General features: G+C 44.3%; 1 protein-coding gene across 3 annotated transcripts in view; it reads left to right on the top strand.

Moving 5' to 3' along the window:
- Positions 1-22,880, top strand: part of sh2d3a (SH2 domain containing 3A) — a 23,710-nt gene extending 830 nt beyond the window's left edge. Inside the window, exons 4-19 of one of the 3 annotated variants that reach the window (XM_083656226.1) lie at positions 764-822; positions 2,180-2,337; positions 8,005-8,044; positions 9,924-10,040; positions 10,596-10,739; positions 12,152-12,435; positions 13,125-13,210; positions 13,375-13,494; positions 13,618-13,778; positions 13,941-14,141; positions 15,101-15,262; positions 17,558-17,673; positions 18,528-18,699; positions 18,836-18,947; positions 19,986-20,171; positions 22,048-22,880. In XM_083656226.1, the coding sequence (XP_083512352.1) occupies positions 764-822; positions 2,180-2,337; positions 8,005-8,044; positions 9,924-10,040; positions 10,596-10,739; positions 12,152-12,435; positions 13,125-13,210; positions 13,375-13,494; positions 13,618-13,778; positions 13,941-14,141; positions 15,101-15,262; positions 17,558-17,673; positions 18,528-18,699; positions 18,836-18,947; positions 19,986-20,171; positions 22,048-22,232 (2,303 nt within the window). In that variant the 3' untranslated portion in view covers positions 22,233-22,880. Of the gene's footprint in view, positions 1-763; positions 823-2,179; positions 2,338-6,295; positions 6,682-8,004; positions 8,045-9,923; positions 10,041-10,595; positions 10,740-12,151; positions 12,436-13,124; positions 13,211-13,374; positions 13,495-13,617; positions 13,779-13,940; positions 14,142-15,100; positions 15,263-17,557; positions 17,674-18,527; positions 18,700-18,835; positions 18,948-19,985; positions 20,172-22,044 lie in introns of those variants that run through there. The other 2 variants (XM_083656225.1, XM_083656227.1) reach the window with 2 other exon arrangements.
- Positions 22,881-22,887: the final 7 nt, after the last annotated feature.

Genomic DNA, 22,887 nt, shown 5'->3' with positions numbered 1-22,887 from the left:
ACACACACAGACACACAGACACAGACACACACACACACACACACACACACACACACACACACACACACACACACACACACACACACACACACACACACACACACACACACACACACACACACACACACACACACACACACACACACACACACACACACACACACACACACACACTTTCTCTCTCTCTGTCTCTCTCTCACAATAACCTCGAGGTTAAAATACAGCCTGTCTGCTTTATTGTGCTCTTAGAGGCAAAATCCTCCCTTGAACACTTAAAAAAAACAGCCATTGGCAACCGTACTGAGTCCATTAGTTGTTCTGTGGAGTATTTTTCTTTTCCTTGGCCAAACTTAACTGAACAAATGTAGAGGACATGACATCAGGTCAAGATATTTACAGTGCAGCTACTGCACCTCTTTGCTCTCGCTGTAAACTCTGGGGCTATTAGCAGACAGCAGCAACTGCTGAGATCATTAAGCCTAGACTGCAGCTTTAAGCTGCTTTGTCAGCTCAAACTTTTCTTTACCAATACTCATCTTACTAAGACTCAGACGGTCATCTGTCTCAAAAGTTAAGCTTCAAGTAAGATTTCAAAAGGCTGCGGAGGTTTCAGACTCCAAACAAATCAAACAATGTGTTACACCTCATGTACTCATGCGTCTCACAGTATACCTGTCACTGTATACTAACACCTCATGTACTCATGCGTCTCACAGTATACCTGTCACTGTATACTAATACAGGAGTACTTCTGACCTCTCAGGTGGGGTACTGGAGGGCAGGGTAGCCCGGAAGTACTCTCTGGGATCATCTCTGGATCTGGTGAGATGGCACAGTCTGCACTACAGTCACACAGTCTGCACTACAGTCACAGTCTGCACTACAGTCACAGTCTGCACTACAGTCACACAGTCTGCACTACAGTCAAACAGTCTGCACTACAGTCACAGTCTGCACTACAGTCAAACACAGTCTGCACTACAGTCAAACACAGTCTGCACTACAGTCAAACAGTCTGCACTACAGTCAAACAGTCTGCACTACAGTCACAGTCTGCAATACAGTCACAGTCTGCACTACAGTCACAGTCTGCACTACAGTCAAACAGTCTGCACTACAGTCACAGTCTGCAATACAGTCACAGTCTGCACTACAGTCAAACAGTCTGCACTACAGTCAAACAGTCTGCACTACAGTCAAACAGTCTGCACTACAGTCAAACACAGTCTGCACTACAGTCAAACACAGTCTGCACTACAGTCAAACAGTCTGCACTACAGTCAAACAGTCTGCACTACAGTCAAACACAGTCTGCACTACAGTCAAACACAGTCTGCACTATAGTCAAACACAGTCTGCACTACAGTCAAACACAGTCTGCACTATAGTCAAACACAGTCTGCACTATAGTCAAACACAGTCTGCACTACAGTCAAACACAGTCTGCACTACAGTCAAACAGTCTGCACTACAGTCACACAGTCTGCACTACAGTCAAACAGTCTGCACTACAGTCAAACACAGTCTGCACTACAGTCAAACACAGTATGCACTACAGACAAACGTCTGCACTACAGTCAGTCTGCACTACAGTCAAACAGTCTGCACTACAGTCAGTCTGCACTACAGTCAAACAGTCTGCACTACAGTCAAACACAGTCTGCACTACAGTCAAACACAGTCTGCACTACAGTCAAACACAATCTGCACTACAGTCAAACGCAGTCTGCACTACAGTCAAACACAGTCTGCACTACAGTCAAACACAGTCTGCACTACAGTCAAACACAATCTGCACTACAGTCAAACGCAGTCTGCACTACAGTCAAACACAGTCTGCACTACAGTCAAACACAGTCTGCACTACAGTCAAACACAATCTGCACTACAGTCAAACACAATCTGCACTACAGTCAAACAGTCTGCACTACAGTCAAACACAGTCTGCACTACAGTCAAACACAGTCTGCACTACAGTCAAACACAATCTGCACTACAGTCAAACACAATCTGCACTACAGACAAACGTCTGCACTACAGTCACACAGTAGCACTACAGACAAACACAGTAGCACAAAGTCATGGTCAAAGAAAACAATAGATCTGCCACCTGCACCTGCCTCCAAAAGACAATGCAAACATCAAGTCCAAGACGCAGCGTTTGGGTCATTTCCTGCAGGTGATACCGAGGAAGGATCTGTTCCGTCAGAGCGTCCGGCTGCCCCGCCTCCAACGCTCTGACAGAAACTCAGTCTCCGCCTCCTGCTCCCAGCTCCGCCCCCTGACGGAGGACCACAGCGTGAGTGATCCAAATAACTGTCAGGACAGCAAACGCAGGTAGGTCACTGCTACACCCCCATTACATACATGTGTGCTGTGTGTTTGAGTGACAGAGAGAGGGAGAGAGAGAGAGAGAGAGAGAGAGAGAGGGAGAGAGAGAGAGAGAGAGAGAGAGAGGGGCAGAGAGAGAGAGAGAGAGAGAGAGAGAGAGAGAAACACTTTCTTTCTTTCTCTCTCTCTCTCTCTCTCTCCCTCTCTCTCAGTACTAATTCTCTGGCTTATCATTAACCAGTGCCCCATAAAATGTCTGTGAGAGTTTCTTAGACGCAGCAGGTGAACTCAATGCTAAGTCGTCCAATAGACCAAAGTAAGATCATTGTTAAGCTTGGATAGAAATTGCTATGATGGATATTCACAACATCATTACATTACATCATGATTGTACTGACCAGGACAATAGTTTCATTTGATGATTCACATCATGTATACAACTAGAGATGGGATATCGGTATTGGGATATCAGTATCGGGTGCCGATACTGAAGTACTTCACTTATCGGATATCGGACTGACGTTGCCGCCCAGATTCCGATCCATATTCCATTCAGTGCTTGTGTAACGGCGTTGTGTAGGTGGTACTTGCAGCAACGCATGTTAAGGGCATGCCCAGGGTTTGGCTAACTCAACAACATGTAGGCTACTTGGTTTTTGAGATGTTTTAGTCTTCAATTGCATATTGCCGGCATAGAGGTGTCGTATTATTGTTGCGTTTGCTCTCTCTCTTCCTCTCCCTGTTATGTCCGAGGCCAACGATAGTCGAGTTAACACATAGCAACACAGTCATAGTTTATACACAAAACATTTCATTGAAAATAAGAAGACAGGGTATCTGGTATCGGAATCAGTATTGGTATCGGCAGATATCCAAATTCAGGTATCGGAATCGGATCGGAAGTGAAAATGGTGGATCGGTGCATCTCTATAACTCAACTTGAGTTCTGCATGCTTTCATCTGACTGACTCCTCTATGTGTGTGTGTGTGTGTGTGTGTGTGTGTGTGTGTGTGTGTGTGTGTGTGCGTGTGTGTGTGTGTGCGTGCGTGCGTGTGTGTGTGTGTGTGTGTTAGTGTTAAGCTTGAGGTCCAACTCACTTTCAGCATTAGGATGTTGAATCCAAAGGCTGTGACAGCAGGAAGACTTTCTCAGGACGTGTACTGTACATAGGCGTATGGTTTAAAAGTATAATAAATCTGGGATTAGCCTACATGGTTCATAATATAAGCTCTTAATTTCAGAAAAATCTTGCATGAATCACTAAACCAGTCTCACATTCATTCATAGTCAGTAGAGCATCTCTCCAGGGTATTGATGTCTTGATAACACAACAGATTAGAGTCTTGCGTTTCCAGTTTTGGGAGAAATGTTCAGAACTCAATGTGCTATGGTGGGCATAGCATCATTTCCAAAAGGATTATTCTGATCTAATGTTACAGCTGCGATGACTGGCAAGTGTCAGCAGACAAAAATGACAAGTCAAGTTCAGGCACATCTCTCCTGTCGTAAAATTCGGAATGTTGCTCAAAGCTAACATTTTGGTTTTACACCTGAACCCATTAGATGTAGATGATGCAAATGTATAAATACTGGACAAGATAAGGAGGGTAGCTCCGGTCCTGCGCTCTGATTGGCTCAAACCACTCAGACACGTTCAAAGCCCCCTTGTACAATAACTGATAAACACACACTCTGCATTACCGTAAATACATATTAATGCGCTAACCAAATCACCACTTTTATACAGGTAACTAACAACGTTGTTTAGCTCAGGACTCCTAAATGGACACAAATTAGACCACGACAGACCCCCGTCTGATAAGATTTCGGGTGCGTTCGTAAATCCACTCTGACCACTGAAATGAGAGCGCAAAGGTACGGTACATTACAACGGCGCTCCCAATTTACGAACAGTCCAGTGCGCTCTGGGTGCTCGGAGTGCTATTTTCAAACGCACCCTGTGTTCCAGGGTTCCCCATCTGATAAGACTTTAGCTTTTGTGATGACCCTTCCACTCTTGGCCCTGAGGAGCCTGGTGTTGGGGTTAGGCTGATTGGGTGCACCTGGGCCCAGTAGCTACTCATTGGGAAAGAAGACCTTCAGGCCATTCAGTCTCTCTCCCTCCTCACTGATTGTTATGTTTGTTTAATGTAGTTTGTGTTGTCTAGTTATTATTGTTTAAACTTGTACTTTGGTCTTGTTATTCCTTGCGCCGGTTATACATATAGACAAGTTTCCTGGGCACTTCCGGTTTGCTTCCGGACTCGCCTGCGAGATGTCTGTCTCTTCCGGTGTTTGTGAATACAGAGAAGCGTAGCGTACTAGCGTAGTAGCCATAGCGACCGCCGAAAAAATGCAAACTTGGTATCATTCTCCGAGTCTCCTGTCTAACGAAAGAGTGTCTATCCCACACCCGTTGACAGTGGACACATGGGAAGATAATATGTGTAAATGGCCGAACGTAACTACAGGCAGGATTATAGCGTATTTTGAGGAATCAATGGCGGTGGACGGCAACGCGATGAACAATCTCAAAAGCTCCGAAGCGTACCAATATCTCCACAGCAACAAAGTAGGTCGTGTGCTTATCTACAAACAGACATCCCTTGCTAGGCCAGTCCTTTTTTTAATCGAGATCATGCAACACGTAGCCTACGAATCAGCCGAGGCCAGAAAGACGGCAGGAAAGAAACAGAAGCGTGCCTGCGGGGGAATGAGGGGAATCATAAACCAGAGTAAAAGTTAAAACAATTTATTAACTAAAAACTACACACATTACATTAAACAAACGAACAGAAAGGTGCTAATACCCAGGTGCACCTAATCGGCCTACGACCCCAACACCAGGCTCCTCCTACAAGACAGGGCCAGGAGAGTGGGAGGGTCGTCACAGTAGATCTATGTTTTATTACAGAAAGTGTATGAAACCCATGACCAAAATAGTCACATTCTGTCATTCATTGTGTTACTTATGGTTGGAATTCTAGTGGAAATATTTTTGCTGGGGACCCCCTGGAACCCCATCAAGGACCCCTGGGGGTCCGCGGACCCCACCTTGAGAACCACTGGTTTAGGTACCTTTAATCTTCAATAACTCAAAAGCTGTCATTGAACGTGTTTTAGGCCTATGTTCTAATGCCATTTATTGCCGTAAATATGGTTTATAGGCTATTTACTGCTGTCAGTTTACAGCAATCAGTGTTCGTGCAGTCACGTCGTCGTCAGCTGTTCTAAAATAAAAAGCAGCGTGTGGATTAAAATTGGCTATTATTCAGGAGCAGTGTTGGGGGGTAACTCATTACAAAAGTAACATATTACATGTAATATAGGCTATTACTTTTAGCAGTAACTCAGTAATATAACTTATTACTTATAGGATTTCAGTAATATTATACCAGTTACTTTGTCAAGTAACTCAAGTTACAAATTGAGTTACATTTTTATTAAATCAAAGCACATATTTAAAAAAGATGCAATCATTTCCTAATCAAACTGTGTTTTTATGCAAATAACCACTATAGATGACAATAACAAAGGAACATAATACAATTTTGAATTTTGGACTGTTTACACTGACTTCAAGGTGGTTAAAAAAAAAAATCGGGATGGTTTCCCGGGGCAGCGATGTCATTCTGCTGCTGCTGTTATTTTATTTTGGTGAAAGTAATGCAAAAGTAGTGTAATAAGTAACAAGTTACTCTACACAGAAAGTAATATTGTAATGTAACTTATTAATTTCAAATGAAAGTAACTATGTAGTATATTACATTTTGAAAGTAACTTGCCCAACACTGTTCAGGAGTTTGTGGATAGGAGAGTCTGCGTTTTGTGGCCTAACTGGTTCTGTGTTTTGCATATTCTACCCCTTTTAAATCCACCGTGTACTTGGTGTGTTGCGCAATAACCTACAGTCACACTCACAGCCGCGCAGTTGGATAAAGTTCATACTGTAGCAGGGCATTTGAGCACTTAGCGGTACATACCAGGGCAGCCATGTGGTTGGTAGAGTCGAGTCGACCATATTGCTGACTGTAGCCAGGTGAGGTGCCCCCCACCTCCCCGTGTGTCGGTATCCGAGGAATGCGTCCAGATAGCGGTGGTGTTTCAGCACCGGGGCCTGGGGCGGGGAACCAGACAGCTCACAGCAAACTTGTGGGAACTCGCCCGAAAAAGAGAGTGCGCAGGAGGGCGAGGAGACGAGACGGGATCGGGGAGGAGAGGAGAGGAGAGCTGGGAGGGGACGGGAGGAGAAGAGACACCCAGCTGTTGTTCTGCGGTGTTGTGTAGTGTAGTGTGGACCACAAACCCTAACATGTCCGCGACGACTGGGCTGTGAAGGGCACTGACAGGTAGGACCGTCCGTCTGCCACTAGATTCGGCCATAATAATAACACTTCGCTAACACTAACAGACTTTACTCTATGTTGTAGCCTGGCTATTGCAACTTGTTTACAGTGTGATTTAGGCTACATGCCAGTGTGTACATTTCTCATGCTTGATCCAACATGTCAAGATGTTGAAATGTACTGGGGTCTAGAAGGCGTTGCTTCTCAGCCTAGCTCTCTATCTATAACCCTGTGTTGCACAAACTTGAGGTATGGACAGTTTTCAATCTGACAACAAAAGGGACACAAATATGACTAATTACTAATCAACGTATTATATATTTAGATGTATGAGGTCTAAGTTCCTCGACAACACACAGACCTATATCAGTGAACCATGGCATTGGCTTTCACCGTGCTTAAGATTGCTTTATAATGGTGTCAAGTTGCATTTCACAATAGTGGCCCTCCAACATGTTGCACACTGCACAGGTGTCTGTGGCCAACGCCCCTCAAACAGGATGTTGTTGCTCTCTATATTGCTGCTCTGTGCTACTCACAACAAATCTGATTCTGAATAGTGTGTGTGTGTGTGTGTGTGTGTGTGTGTGTGTGTGTGTGTGTGTGTGTGTGTGTGTGTGTGTGTGTGTGTGTGTGTCAACAAACACACCACAGCACAGAGTAGTAGTGGCGCGCTAACATCTATCTATCGCTGATGCAACACATCCCTCTGGCGATCCCAGAACAGCGGATTTGTCTTGTGTGTTTGTTTACAGCAGGCAGGTTCACACACAGATGTAGATTTGCTAGAACGGGTCATTGAAGAGATGGCCAGTGATCCTGTAGCTATAGGTCTATCTGAACCTGAGTGATCCTGTAGCTATAGGTCTATCTGAACCAGTGATCCTGTAGCTATAGGTCTATCTGAACCAGTGATCCTGTAGCTATAGGTCTATCTGAACCAGTGATCCTGTAGCTATAGGTCTATCTGAACCAGTGATCCTGTAGCTATAGGTCTATCTGAACCAGTGATCCTGTAGCTATAGGTCTATCTGAACCAGTGATCCTGTAGCTATAGGTCTATCTGAACCAGTGATCCTGTAGCTATAGGTCTATCTGACCTCAGGAGACTGTGGGGACAGGAAGGGGGAATCAGGAGGGAGAGGAAGGAAGTAGACAGGAGGCTATTATAAGTCTGTCAGCTTTTTTCTGATGTTAATGACAGAGCCAGACCTTGGCAGCAGTGGCCTTCCATTCTGCTGCTGTTCCTGTTCACAGTGAAAACATGCCATCACCTGTGGCTCCCCTGGGTTCAGTCCTTCTCAATCGCCTCTTCTTGTTTTTCAGCAAGCGGAAAAGTGTTAGTGCATACCTCAGCCAGCTGAAGGTAAGAGGTTAAGCAAATGGTCTCTATCACCCCCTCTTTCACTCTCAATCTGTCTCTCTGTCACCCCCTCTTTCACTCTCAATCTGTCTCTCTGTCACTGTCTCTGTCACCCCCTCTTTCACTCTCAATCTGTCTCTCTGTCACTGTCTCTACTATCACCCCCTCTTTCACTCTCAATCTGTCTCTCTGTCACTGTCTCTTTCACTCTCAATCTGTCTCTCTGTCACTCCCTCTTTCACTCTCAATCTGTCTCTCTGTCACTGTCTCTTTCACCCCCTCTTTCACTCTCAATCTGTCTCTCTGTCACTGTCTCTTTCACCCCCTCTTTCACTCTCAATCTGTCTCTCTGTCATTGTCTCTATCACCCCCTCTTTCACTCTCAATCTGTCTCTCTGTCACTGTCTCTTTCACTCTCAATCTGTCTCTCTGTCACTGTCTCTATCACCCCCTCTTTCACTCTCAATCTGTCTCTCTGTCACTCCCTCTTTCACTCTCAATCTGTCTCTCTGTCACTGTCTCTATCACTCCATCTTTCACTCTCAATCTGTCTCTCTGTCACTGTCTCTTTCACCCCCTCTTTCACTCTCAATCTGTCTCTCTGTCACTGTCTCTATCACCCCCTCTTTCACTCTCAATCTGTCTCTCTGTCACTGTCTCTATCACCCCCTCTTTCACTCTCAATCTGTCTCTATCACCCCCTCTTTCACCCCCTCTTTCACTCTCAATCTGTCTCTATCACCCCCTCTTTCACTCTCAATCTGTCTCTCTGTCACTGTCTCTATCACCCCCTCTTTCACTCTCAATCTGTCTCTCTGTCACTGTCTCTATCACCCCCTCTTTCACTCTCAATCTGTCTCTATCACCCCCTCTTTCACCCCCTCTTTCACTCTCAATCTGTCTCTATCACCCCCTCTTTCACTCTCAATCTGTCTATCTGTCACTGTCTCTATCACCCCCTCTTTCACTCTCAATCTGTCTCTGTCACTGTCTCTATCACCCCCTCTTTCACTCTCAATCTGTCTCTATCACCCCCTCTTTCACTCTCAATCTGTCTCTCTGTCACTGTCTCTATCACCCCCTCTTTCACTCTCAATCTGTCTCTGTCACTGTCTCTATCACCCCCTCTTTCACTCTCAATCTGTCTCTATCACCCCCTCTTTCACCCCCTCTTTCACTCTCAATCTGTCTCTATCACCCCTCTTTCACTCTCAATCTGTCTCTCTGTCACTGTCTCTATCACCCCCTCTTTCACTCTCAATCTGTCTCTGTCACTGTCTCTATCACCCCTCTTTCACTCTCAATCTGTCTCTCTGTCACTGTCTCTATCACCCCCTCTTTCACTCTCAATCTGTCTCTGTCACTGTCTCTATCACCCCCTCTTTCACTCTAAATCTGTCTCTATCACCCCCTCTTTCACCCCCTCTTTCACTCTCAATCTGTCTCTATCACCCCCTCTTTCACTCTCAATCTGTCTCTGTTACTATGTCTCTATATCTCCCACTCAAATTCTAATTTGCTTTATCGTCATAAAAATATTGCCAAAGCATCAAGAAACAATGAAACAAAAATAGTTAATACATTAGACATCAATACACAGTACACAATAATACATATTACAATGCAACATTGAGATTGATACATATGACTTATATACAGTACTGTATTCACACATCTGTGTATGAGTCTCTCTCTCTCTCTCTCTCTCTCTCTCTCTCTCTCTCTCTCTCTCTCTCTCTCTCTCTCAGTCCATTTACCATTTGCAGTCCATTTACCATGACATTCTGTCATTTAGCAGACACTTTTCTCCAAATCAACTTACAATAAGTAGCGTGTACGTATGAAAGCCAGAGACGTGCTGTGCTGCTAATGTGTACCGTAGGTGTTTGGTGGTCGGAGAGAGATGGACTCCCTGAAGAAGGAGCTGGAGGAGGAGCTGAAGCTCAGCACTGAGGACCTGAGGAGCCACGCATGGTACCACGGCCCGCTGAGCCGAGAGGTGCTCGACACATCCTCCTGCCTCCTTCTAAACATCACATTACGGTACACTTAAAGGAGAACTTCACTGAAAAACAATGCTCGTTTATTTTGCACATGATCTGAGCACAGATTTGAGTTGAGTTCAAGTGGATTCCAGTGATGTCATTTGTGCATGGAGGACAACACTGGCATTCACTTGAACTCAAATCAACTCTCAATAACTAAATAAAAGCCTGCAAAACTGTTGTGCGCGATCAGGTGCAAAATACGTAAATCAGCATTGTTTTTCGACGAAGTTCTCCTTTAAATACTGACACCACATTTACCAATCACAAATGTGTTTAGTGCTGAATAAATAAAACATATTCATTCATACACATACTGTACATTAACGTCATATGCACCATGGTCAACTTTACACACACACACACACACACACACACACACACACACACACACACACACACACACACACAAACACAGACACAGACACAGACGCCTTGTGTAGTAGCATGGCCAGCTGACCAAGCAAGTGCACACAGATGGCAGAGCTAAAGCACTGACTTCTTCGCAGGATGTAGAGTCTCTGTTGGAGAGGGACGGGGACTTCCTGGTCCGTGATTCAAGCTCCGCCCCCGGTGACTACGTTTTGAGCTGCTACTGGAGGAACGAGCCCATGCACTTTAAGATCATACGGGTGGTGTTACGACCCAAGAAGGTGTGCGTGTGCGTGTGTGTGTGTGCGTGCGTGTGTCTGTGTGTGTGTGTGTGTGTGTGTGCGTGTGCGTGTGTGCGCGTGTGTGTGTCCGTGTGTGGCAAGCGAGTGAGAGGCTGTGGAGAATTTTAATAAGATTTTATTTGAATAAGAATTTGGGGCAGCAGGATGCCCTAGATTAGGATCCGAGTTGGGTCTGGGTATGGTTTGGAAAGTACCAGTAGTAAAACCAGTACATTGGATTTGTTTCTCGTACCAAAATGACAATTTTGATGTTAGCCTATTTTTGACTGTCATATACCAGTAATTTGTTACATTAGTTACAAGCCCTCATGAACAAAGTAGAAAATCGCACACAACTATTCAATGTGTTTAATATATTCGATTCTTATTCAATACTTCATGTGTAGAACTATTTCAAGACTAACATGGTTTAAAAAAAGTATATTTTTGTTGCCCTTTCTTCATGCAGTCAAACAGTATCTTGGCTCAAGTTAATGTTGTGCACTTTAATGTGCTTCATTAGGTTGGAGGTATAGGTTGTTTTCAGGTGACGTCATGTCAAGACGGCGACGGGGCCACCCTACATAGGAAAGCACTAGCAAAATCGGACAAGTTGCTGGAAAATGTGCTTCTCTTAATTATATTTGTATGGATCATATCCTATATGTTTTGCAATCCTCTGGCGATACCTGCAGCGTGGAGCAGCATCCAACCCCCTGCATACTCACTTTCCTCCATTCTCCATAGTAGCTCTGGGAGAGCTGCCCCCCCCAACGGCATCATCGCAATCAGATGGTTGCAAACAAGCTATTACCAGACTTTTGTTGTCAGTATTTTCTTGTTACAAACACTACATGTTCAATCAATTTTGGTCAAATATGAAGTGAACTTATTTTGACCTGAAGGTGTAATGGCACCTTGACAACTTTGTGACAAGCACATTTACTGTACCTAGCAAGCCAATCAGCAGTCATTTTAGGTCTGTGAAGTGGTATAGTGGATCTTTGGATGAACAAAGATCTAACCATTCAATTACTTTGGCATATTTGAGGATATTTTGGTCGGGCACGATGTGATTCAGGCGTTGGCACAAAAAGCTCCGGCTGGCGGTACCCAGCTCTAACCCTGGCTCAGTCTCCACATTGGTAATTATCCACCCTGCTGGTGGAGTGCCATCGAGCATATCGCTTAATCCCTACCAGCTCCATGGGAATTGTTATGTAGCTGACCCTGCACTTTGTAGAAAAGTGTGTGTGTGTGTGGGGGGGGGGGGATCTCCATACAGGGATCATTAAAACATCACATTATTATTGGTATTATTATCATTGTTATTATTATTATTGCTGTTGTTACTGAAGGCTCTGCTCGAGAGATTCTAATGATGTATGTGTGGCCACGCGTTTGTGTGACAGGGCTACTCCAGGGAGCTGTTCCAGTTTGAGGAGGATCGCTTTGACAACGTTCCCGCTCTGGTCCGGTTCTATGTGGGTGGGCGTCGACCCATCTCCCAGGCCTCGGGTGCTGTGGTCTTTCACCCAATCACGCGGACCCTTCCTCTGCGTGTCATCACTGAGCGTCATGCTGAGCGCAGCAGAGGCAGCAGTAGGGGAACACAGGAGCACACAGAACGCAGCAAGAGACTCAGCTTCAACTCTGCGCACACTGACATGCTGCAGATCAACAACCCACTGCTCAGGTGGGAGGATGGATGTTGTTGATGTATGCATGCTGTAACACACGCACGCTGTAACACACGCATGCTGTAACACACACACACACACACACACACACACACACACACACACGTTGGTCAAACACATCACAAATTGCCGTTGCCTTGCATGTCCAAAATGACAACTTTGCAGAAACTAAGAAAAACATCCTTGTTTCTCGTATCGCAAACGTGCATCTTTGAGTTGGTTTTGAAAAGGTGTCATAATAAGAGTTATATAATTTTTTCAACCTATATAGAGGAACACGTCATCCCTCAATTGAATTGAAAACATCACCATTATTGGAGTGACACAACCGAGATCATGATTTTTTCGATTTAGAACTGAAATCGTGTCACGATTTCAGTTCTAAATCGAAAAAATCAATCGAAAAGAGCATTCAGTGTCGATCATCCAAATCACAAGCAGAATTCTTACTGTATTTTCTTCCCTTCTCCACCCCCGCGTACTTGCACGTGTCAAAAGAAAAAATAAAGCAACACCATTTTAATGACGACAGTGTAGCTGCTAGTTTAAAAAGTTGAAATCAAAAATCGAATCGAATTGTGAACTTAAAATCGAAAAGTTAAATCGAATCATGGATTTGGATAATTGTGACACCCCTAACGAATACAAATAAACATGTAGATAAACTGTATTTTATGTGCGGCAGGAGTGGAAGTCAGCCTGCTAACTTGGAGAACTTGGGACGGAGGCCTTCTCTACAGTCTGCCCAATCTGACAGCAACCTACGAACAGGTACAGGCACATAAACACCCTAGCTTCTGCTCTATGGGTAGCCTATATTGTATTCCCATTGGCAAGTTGAGCGTGTATGAATGTAGGTTGAAATAACTAATTTAACTGTAGAATCTCCTGTTTATCCTTTATGCTTTCTGGTTTGACTCTTCCTCGTCGTCTAGGCGTTCCTCAGAACTCTCAGTCAGCGAATGTTGGCCCCGCCCCCATCTCCCCCGTGTTCCGTACGGGCAGTGAACCCCTGCTGAGCCCGCGCCCACGACAATCACGCCCCTCCCATCCAGGTAACACAGACACACACACACACACACACACACACACACACACACACACACACACATACGGTTTCCCCACGTAAGATACACACACAACGATACTCACACCACTCGCCTCTCTTCTGTCCCTAGGTGGAGGGGTGACTTTGCGGGGTTCAGATGGACAGCTGCACCCCAGAGCTCCACCTAAACCCCTCAGGGTCTCTGCCATCTTCCCCAACGCCACAATCCCTCTGTCTGCCGCACAACACCGGGATGATCCCTCCTCCTTCTATGATGAGCTGGTTGTCCAGGTAAACTCCGGGAAGATGATGATGATGATGATGATGACGATGACGATGATGATTATTATTATTAACAAACCGTATAGTACAGTTGGTAGACATTAACACATAAATGTACAATAAACAAATATACATACAGATTAGATTATAGCCTCTTGTTTGTGCGTCTAGGTGCCACAGGCGCAGCTGAGGGGTCATGTAGACCGACTGCGTGCCGAGGAGAAGTGGCAGAGCCGCGCTCGCCTCACAGAGACGTCCTTCAGCTTCCTGGAGGCAGAGAAGCATCAGGCGTCGCTACAGCTGCCTGCCGGCGGAGAGCAACCGAGGGAGGCGGCCGAGGAAGTGGAAGAGTGGCATTTTGAACCTCCACAGGTTTGTATATCTGATGGTTTTTAAGTCAAGTCAAGTCAAGTCAAATTTATTTATATAGCACCTTTCATACACAAAGGCAATTCAAGGTGCTTAGTGTGTTATTAGTTGGTGGTTTTTTTAGATTTTTTTCTAAGTAAATATGAAATTATGTAATAACATTGTAGCTATGCAAGGGATAATGTAAAGGAAACCAGTCATCACAAAATGAGCCCTGACTGCTTATTACACGGCTACTTACCAAAGACAATCATTTGACACCAATTGGTCTAAAATGATTTTTCACAACCTAATTTACAAGCTTCTGTAAAAAGAAATAATTCAGCAGCACTGCGATCATAGAAACTTCTGGAGCTATCCATGACTATATATATACATATATATAATATACTGTATATATATATACATATATATAATATATATATATATATATATATATATATATATATATATATATATATATATATATATATATATGTATGTATATACATACTACTTGGTGCTTGTCTACAAACTTTATGATAGCTGTCGTCAATGCAAAGTGAACTTGCTTGATAGATCAATAATGTGTGGAGGGCTGGACTTTGGACATACCTGCTGTAGAGAAGAAACGGCAGCTGTAGCAATGTAAACAAATCCAGTAAAATTGCTGTTAATGTTTTAACCAGCAATGAAAAGTATTGTGCTCTGTGACTGTGACTAAACCTAAAACGTAAATAAAAATAATAATAAGGAAAAAGAAAATCTTCCATCTTAGGGGTCAGTCAAGTGTTTGTCTGCAGTAACCAAGAAGGAACATCTTTTTGGCACAAGCTAGTCAAAAAGGAGTGATAGGATTAAATGTGACAGAGCAGCCTGCATTCAACAAAGCCATGTAATAAAATTGAATATTTCACACCTTTGTAGCAGCAAAGGAAGAGTTGTGTGCTATGGTTGTAATATCCTGTTAACGCCCCTCCCAGGTGCAGACAGAGTCGTGTTTCCAGTTGGATCAATTTGAGTCACTCCTGCTGCCGGAGAACAACCGACCTCTGGAGCCCAGCGTGCTGCTGGCACTCAAAGAGCTCTTCACCCGCTCAGACGCCATCACCACCGCTCTGCACATGCTCAGTGTTGACTGCCAGGTACACCACCGCTCTGCACATGCTCAGTGTTGACTGCCAGGTACACCACTGCTCTGCACATGCTCAGTGTTGACTGCCAGGTACACCACCGCTCTGCACATGCTCAGTGTTGACTGCCAGGTACACCACCGCTCTGCACATGCTCAGTGTTGACTGCCAGGTACACCACCGCTCTGCACATGCTCAGTGTTGACTGCCAGGTACACCACCGCTCTGCACATGCTCAGTGTTGACTGCCAGGTACACCGACGCCTTCTCACTTAGCCAACTGACCCTTCAGATTGTTCTCTGGTTTCTCATTTTTTATTTATTTTTACAGAGATGTAGATAGCAAGGGTAGAGAGGAGTATTCAGGTTAGAGCGTGATTTCTATCACTGTTCAATGCAGGTGTATCAAGCGTATTTGTGACAGTCTGGTTCACAAAATAGTACACAAACCAATTCCCCACAAAACAGCATGAAGTAACACTTTACTAAAGGGTTAGGGTTACTTGACTTATATCTGACTTGTCTTGAATTTGTCTTATGTCATGGTACTGCAGGTTTAGGGTTACTTGACTTATATCTGACTTGTCTTGAATTTGTCTTATGTCATGGTACTGCAGGGTTAGGGTTATGACTTATATCTGACTTGTCTTGAATTTGTCTTATGTCATGGTACTGCAGGGTTAGGGTTATGACTTATATCTGACTTGTCTTGAATTTGTCTTATGTCATGGTACTGCAGGGTTAGGGTTACTTGACTTAAAGCTGACTTGTCTTGAATTTGTCTTATGTCATGGTACTGCAGGGTTAGGGTTACTTGACTTATATCTGACTTGTCTTGAATTTGTCTTATGTCTTGGTACTGCAGGGTTAGGGTTACTTGACTTATATCTGACTTGTCTTGAATTTGTCTTATGTCATGGTACTGCAGGGTTAGGGTTACTTGACTTATATCTGACTTGTCTTGAATTTGTCTTATGTCATGGTACTGCAGGGTTAGGGTTACTTGACTTATATCTGACTTGTCTTGAATTTGTCTTATGTCATGGTACTGCAGGGTTAGGGTTACTTGACTTATATCTGACTTGTCTTGAATTTGTCTTATGTCATGGTACTGCAGGTTTAGGGTTACGGTCAGGGGCGGAGCGACCCTATCAGCCCAGAGGGGGCGAAGCTCTTAGGGGGGCCCCATCAAAAAAAAATTTTTTTTTTTTTTTTTTGAAGGCCAGGCCAGGCCGCAGGGCCGGTTCCAGAACAAGATGACTAGGGGTGCATCCTAGATAGGAAGGGGTGCAGATGCCCGGCCGAAGGCCGGGCCCACTCGGGAAAAATTTGACATGTTATTTTACTAAAAATAATGCATTTGACCATCATTTCAAGTAGAATGATACCACCCAAGCAAGAATATTTCAAGTGTTTCAAGTGCTTTACTGAAATATTTGGACCATATAATGATAATACAATTATCTCAACCTTAAAAGGTTACATATAGGTGCCAAAAAGCCATAAAATCACATCAAAGAACAAAGAAAAACAACAACTATAATTCAAGTTTAAACAGTAAGTGTGCAGCTGTAGCATTTATAAAAAAAAAATTTTTTTTTTTTTTTTTACTTTTCAACTGAGCATGCAGACAAATAAGGGTGCAATGCATGCTTTTGCACCCCCGTAGAACCGGGCCTGCCAGGCCGCGAAGAAAAATGTGCCTTTTTTGCATGTTTGAATCGGTTTTAGCCATATTTAGTGGAATATCTCATTTTAAACACACCAATGTTATTGTCTATTGATTGAATTCCTCTCAGACTCACACCACTGACTTTATTAAATAAAGTCATTTTAAGTCACAACTGTAAAATAGCTGATAGCCCCTATATCCGAAAACACAATTGTCACTCATTGAGCCAAGTAATATTATGTCCAAGAAAGACTACAGTGAAGCCACTTTACAGACAAGCTTGTTCTGAAGAAGAAAAATAAAAACACAGGTTGCCAGCCAGGTGGCCTGGCCTGCAAAAAAAAAAAAAAAAAAATTTTTTTTTTTTTTTTTTTTTTTTTGATGGGCCCCCCTGACGAGTGGGCCCGTGGCGGCCGCACCCTCTGCCCCGGCGTACGCTCCGCTAATGGTTACGGTACTTGACTTATATCTGACTTGTCTTGAATTTGTCTTATGTCATGGTACTGCAGGGTTAGGGTTACTTGACTTAAAGCTGACTTGTCTTGAATTTGTCTTATGTCATGGTACTGCAGGGTTAGGGTTACTTGACTTATATCTGACTTGTCTTGAATTTGTCTTATGTCATGGTACTGCAGGTAGCACACATTGCTAGGGTGACGGATGAGCACAGGAGGATGATGGGAGTTGGCTCAGGGCTGGAGCTTGTCACGCTGCCACACGGACACCAGTTACGACAGGACCTGTTGGAGAGGTACATGCAGTTGCCACATGTATGCACTTAGTAGCTCAATGGCAACATTTAAGATTTGCTGTTGCATTACAACATTTTAGATATTGTTTTAGATGTATCTTTAAAATGTCAACTTTTCAGGAACTGGGAAAGTTTGACCTTGATGAGCATTCATTTGTGTGTTCATCTACTCAGTTTTGAAAAAGGTTTCATAAATCCAAGGGTTGTAAAATTGTCTCAAGCCATAGAGGAGCATTGTAACCCTTCAACTGAAACCAAAAAATGTAGTAGTATTTACAGAACAACAGTGAGTGAATAGAGAGATCAAAATATATATAAACAAATATATATATAATATAATTTGTGAATAAAATATGACCCGCAGGTATTGCAACTGGGCTGCCAAATAATTTGCAAAACATCTGCAAAACTAACAACAATAATAAAGGGGAAAAAAAATTATATATATATATATATATATATATATATATATATATATATATATATATATATATATATATATATATATTTTTTTTTTTTTTTTTTTTCTGATGGACAGCTCCTTTTATCATTAAAATACAAAGTGTTTACAATCGGATGTGGACCGCAAACATTGTTGAGTCAGAAAAGGTTGGGAACTGCTGCTCTAGTCTAACCAACTCACTCATTCACCACGCGCCCCCCCCCCCCCCCCACCCCCACCCCACCCCACCCACACACACACACACACACACACACACACACACACACACACACACACACACACACACACACACACACACACACACACACACACACACACACACACACACACACACACACACACACACACACACACACACACGGTGCTAATGATTTCCTTTTCCATTGTGCAGGCATCATGTAATAGCACTGGGAGTAGCAGTGGACATCCTGGGCTGCACAGGGACGGTGGGCCAGAGGGCAGCCGTTTTACATAAAGTCATCTCATTGGCCCAGGCCCTGAAAGAACAAGCCCACGACCTGTTTTCCTTCTCAGCTGTGATGAAAGCTCTGGAGATGCCTCAGGTAAGTGTCTTTATGACAAAGAAACACATCTCCTACTAGAAGTGTGTTTGTGTGTACTGTATACATATACAACAAGCAGGTTGAAGTTTGCAAACGCTCCCTAATTGTATCTGCATGTGTATATATATATGTATAGATAATGCGGTTGGAGATGACGTGGCGAGCGCTAAGGAGGACCCACACAGAGAGTGCCGTTTTATTTGAGAAGACCCTCAAACCCTTCATGAACTCCCTGAACGAGGGAGACGGTGAGTGTTCCTGTGAGAGGTGAACAGAACGTGAAATACAGAAAGACTGACAGGAGGAGCTGCTGGAGAAAGGTTGATGTCATCATGTCATCAAGTGTAAAACAAACACCGAAAAACTGATAGGAGTAAAGAACCCAACAGCCAAGGAGGAGTGGATGGAAACAGGTTGCAGCCTAGACCCCGGTCAGAATGTCATAGAAATACCTTTGAGTTTGGTTCAGCGTATTTAACTGCTAGTTTTGGTGGGTTTTGCCACGTCAAACTATAGTGAGTGCAGAAATGTTCGACATCTGAAAGTATTTGAAAGTAATTGGCAATGTTATGTCCTGATGTGGGAAACATCACCCAAATGGTACCCCAGGCAGGTAAAAACAAGTTGCCCGAATTAGCTGTAGATAGTATTATAATATAAGGGTTGTTTTCACAATAAGTATAAAGGTGTTACACACCAAGAGCGATGCGAATATACAGCAGGAAATTGTGATGCGAATTTCGACCCACCTGCCAATCACAGCAACAGATTTTCCAAAAATCGACGGTGGTCCGAAAAGATAAACACCGCAATAACGCTCAGCGAGACTTCGCCATTGGTATGCACGGTTGCATTGACTGATATAGGTTCGAGAAATATTATTGACATGCGAATTAATCGCACGGAAATAACGCTCACGATGTCTAAGGACCTTAAGCCCTTGTTCACACAGGACGCCGAACATAAGTAGAACTGAAGCTTGAGGCAGGCACAAGCTGAACCGACGCCTAACCCGTTCACACAAGAAGCCTTCTCTTTTCCTCTCGGCGCGTCTTGAACCCGCCCACAACTCCCATTGACCTCATGCCTGGCAGCTACAAGCTTCATGCATCACGCTTGGAAAATAGGACTGAATCCTGAACGATCTGTGACGCCTGTTAACAAGGACGCATAAAAGAAACTTGTGGGTTTCAGCGTAGGTTGAGCTTAGGTTGAGCGTTGCTTCAGCGTATGGTGTGAACTAAGGCTTTGAATCTGATGTCTGCAGTGTTTGTTTGTTTTTGTAGATTCGGTGGTCCGGGGTCCGATAGCCATGCCACACCTGGTGCCCCTGCTGATGGTGATGGAGGGAGATGACCCAGTTGAGGACAGCGAGCGAGGCTGTCAGCTTCTCTATGATGTTCTCCAGTCAGCACGCGATGCCGCACTGCATGCCCCAGATTACCAGCAACACGCACACACTCTGCTCACAGGTACACACTTACACACACACACACACACACACACACACACACACACACACACACACACACACACACACACGTCTTCTTCGCATATTGCCCTGCCTTTTCATACAAAGAGCTACAGACATGTATGAGGTACTCACTCAGGAAGTAGAGATTAAGTAAAATATCCCTGAATCCCTGAAGCACTGTGCTGACCAGCTGGCTCCAGTATTCACAGACATTTTAACTCCTCACTGGAGACCTGCCACGTACCAGCATGCTTCAAAACCTCAACCATAATCCCCCTCCCTAAAAAGGCACGGCCCTCGGCACTTAAAGACTACAGACCCCTCGCTCTGACCTCTGACCTCTGTGGTCATGAAGTCCTTTGAGCGCCTTGTCCTGTCCTACCTCAAATCCATCACAGACCCACTCCTGGACCCCCTACAGTTTGCCTACAGAGCCAACAGGTCTGTAGACGATGCAATAAACATGGCCCTCCACCACATCCTCACACACCTGGACAATGCAGGAACCTATGCCAGGATCCTGTTCGTAGATTTCAGCTCGGCGTTTGACACGATCCTCCCAGCCCTGCTACAGGCGAAACTCTCCCAGCTGGGCGTGCCCGACCCCATCCGCAGATGGACCACAGACTTCCTGACTGACAGGAAGCAGCACGTGAGGCTGGGTAAGCACATCACTGACTTTCGGTCCATCAGCACCGGCGCTGCCCAGGGCGGTGTCCTCTCTCCCTACTTCTTCGGTCTGTACACCAACAGCTGCACCTCCAGTCACCAGTCCGTCAAGCTCCTGAAGTTCGCAGACGATACCACCCTCATAGGGCTCATCACAGACGGAGATGAGTCGGAATACAGACAGGAAGTTGACCATCTGGTGACTTGGTGCAGTCAAAACAACCTGGTGTTAAATGCTCAAAAAACAATGGAGATGATTGTGGATTATAGGAGGAACAAAGCCCCACCTTCCCCCATCACCCTGGGTGACTCCCCAGTCAACACTGTGGAGTCCTTCCGCTTCCTGGGGACCATCATCAGCCAGGACCTAAAATGGGAGCTGAACATCATAGCTCTCACCAAGAAGGCACAGCAGAGGATGTACTTTGTGCGGCAGCTGAAGAAATTCAATGTGCCAAAGGCCACGATGGTGCACTTCTACACCTCCATCGTTGAGTCCATCCTCACCTCCTCCATCACCGTCTGGTATGCTGCTGCCACTCAAAAAGACATCAACAGACTTCAGCGCATCATCCGCTGCTCTGAGAAGATAATCGGATGCAACCTGCCATCCCTCCAGGACCTGCATGCAGCCAGGACACTGAAGCGGTCTCGCAAGATCATGGCCGACCCCTCCCACCCTGGCCACAAACTCTTTAAGACACTCCCCCACGGCAAGAGACTGAGGTCTGCACTGCCTATTTAACGTCTATTTAACTCCCGACTGTAAATTCATGTAAATCCACTGCCTATTTAACGTCTATTTAACTCAAGTCTGTAAATCTCATGTAAATCCAACGTAAATTCATATTTACCATCCACAGAACACTTCACCACTCATGTACATATTGTATATATTTACTCGATTTGATTGCACTTGCAACTTTGTGATTGTCTTTAGTTATCTTCCTACTTCTTATCCCTGTATATTGATGTGACCGCTACGCTGCATACAGACACTAAGACAAATTCCTCGTATGTAACTTGCATACTGTGGCAATAAAAGTGATTCTGATTCTGAGAAACCATGCTGGTAAACACTGCACAATGTACTGTACAAACAGCCAGTGTAGTACAGTAGTATCTCATGAGTAGTACAGTAGTATATCATGAGTAGTACAGTAGTATCTCATGTGATGAATGTCTGTGGTTCTGATCACCAGCAGGCTGGGAGCCCATCCCGGAGCTGCTGGAGGCTTTTCGTACGGAGTTTGCCCTGCGGCTGTTCTGGGGTCAGTCTGGAGCGGAGAGTGAGCAGCAGGACCGCTACGAGAAGTTTGACAAGATTCTCTGTGTCCTCTCTGATAAACTGGAACCTGTGGAGGCCACGCCACAACACTTTCAGTCCTGAAGCTTCAACTTTGACCTGGCTCCACGTGGCCTATTTCACTAAGCTTTCACATCAAGGCAAACTCAAGAGCTTTTTTCCTCACTGGAGGAAAAATACAAAACAACAAAGATGAAAAGTGAAATCTTCTTAGCTGACCTTTGACTTGCGATGGAAGCCAACTCATCATCAGCTCTGACTAGCCTTGAAGTTGGGAGCTGTTCAATTCCCTTTTCCTGTTCAGATGTAAGTGGCTACTTCCTGGGGATTTACAACCAGAGGTCAAGGGACAACATAATATGGTATGGGTCTTATAGGAAGTGGAATGACTTTTGGAGTGAGTGGGCCTTGGGCAATGCTTTAGAGTGAAAAGAGCTATGTCCATGGGTTTACCTTGTTTTCCTTTGTCAGGAAAGTTGAAATTGTTTACCTGACAAGTAGCATCAAAGTGTTTACTTTCAAATCTTTTCACCTAGCAAAAATGTATTTCCGATACTCAGACACTAACATAATCCACACAAAAAATCAGCATAAATATTTTTAAATCTGAGCTTAGTTCAGTGTTTAGCTGATACTCATCTTTCTGAATGCCCTCTTTGTCCATTAAACCTCCCCTATAATGGACTGGAATTGTATTATTTTTGTTTCTAATGCAATAAATACTTTTGTTAAAAAACGG

Source organism: Poromitra crassiceps (genome assembly GCF_964638095.1).
Source record: "Poromitra crassiceps genome assembly, chromosome: 19".
Classification (NCBI taxonomy): Eukaryota; Metazoa; Chordata; class Actinopteri; order Beryciformes; family Melamphaidae; genus Poromitra; species Poromitra crassiceps.
The sequence above is the reverse complement of the archived record's forward strand: the minus strand, read 5'-3'. Positions and strand labels throughout refer to the sequence as shown.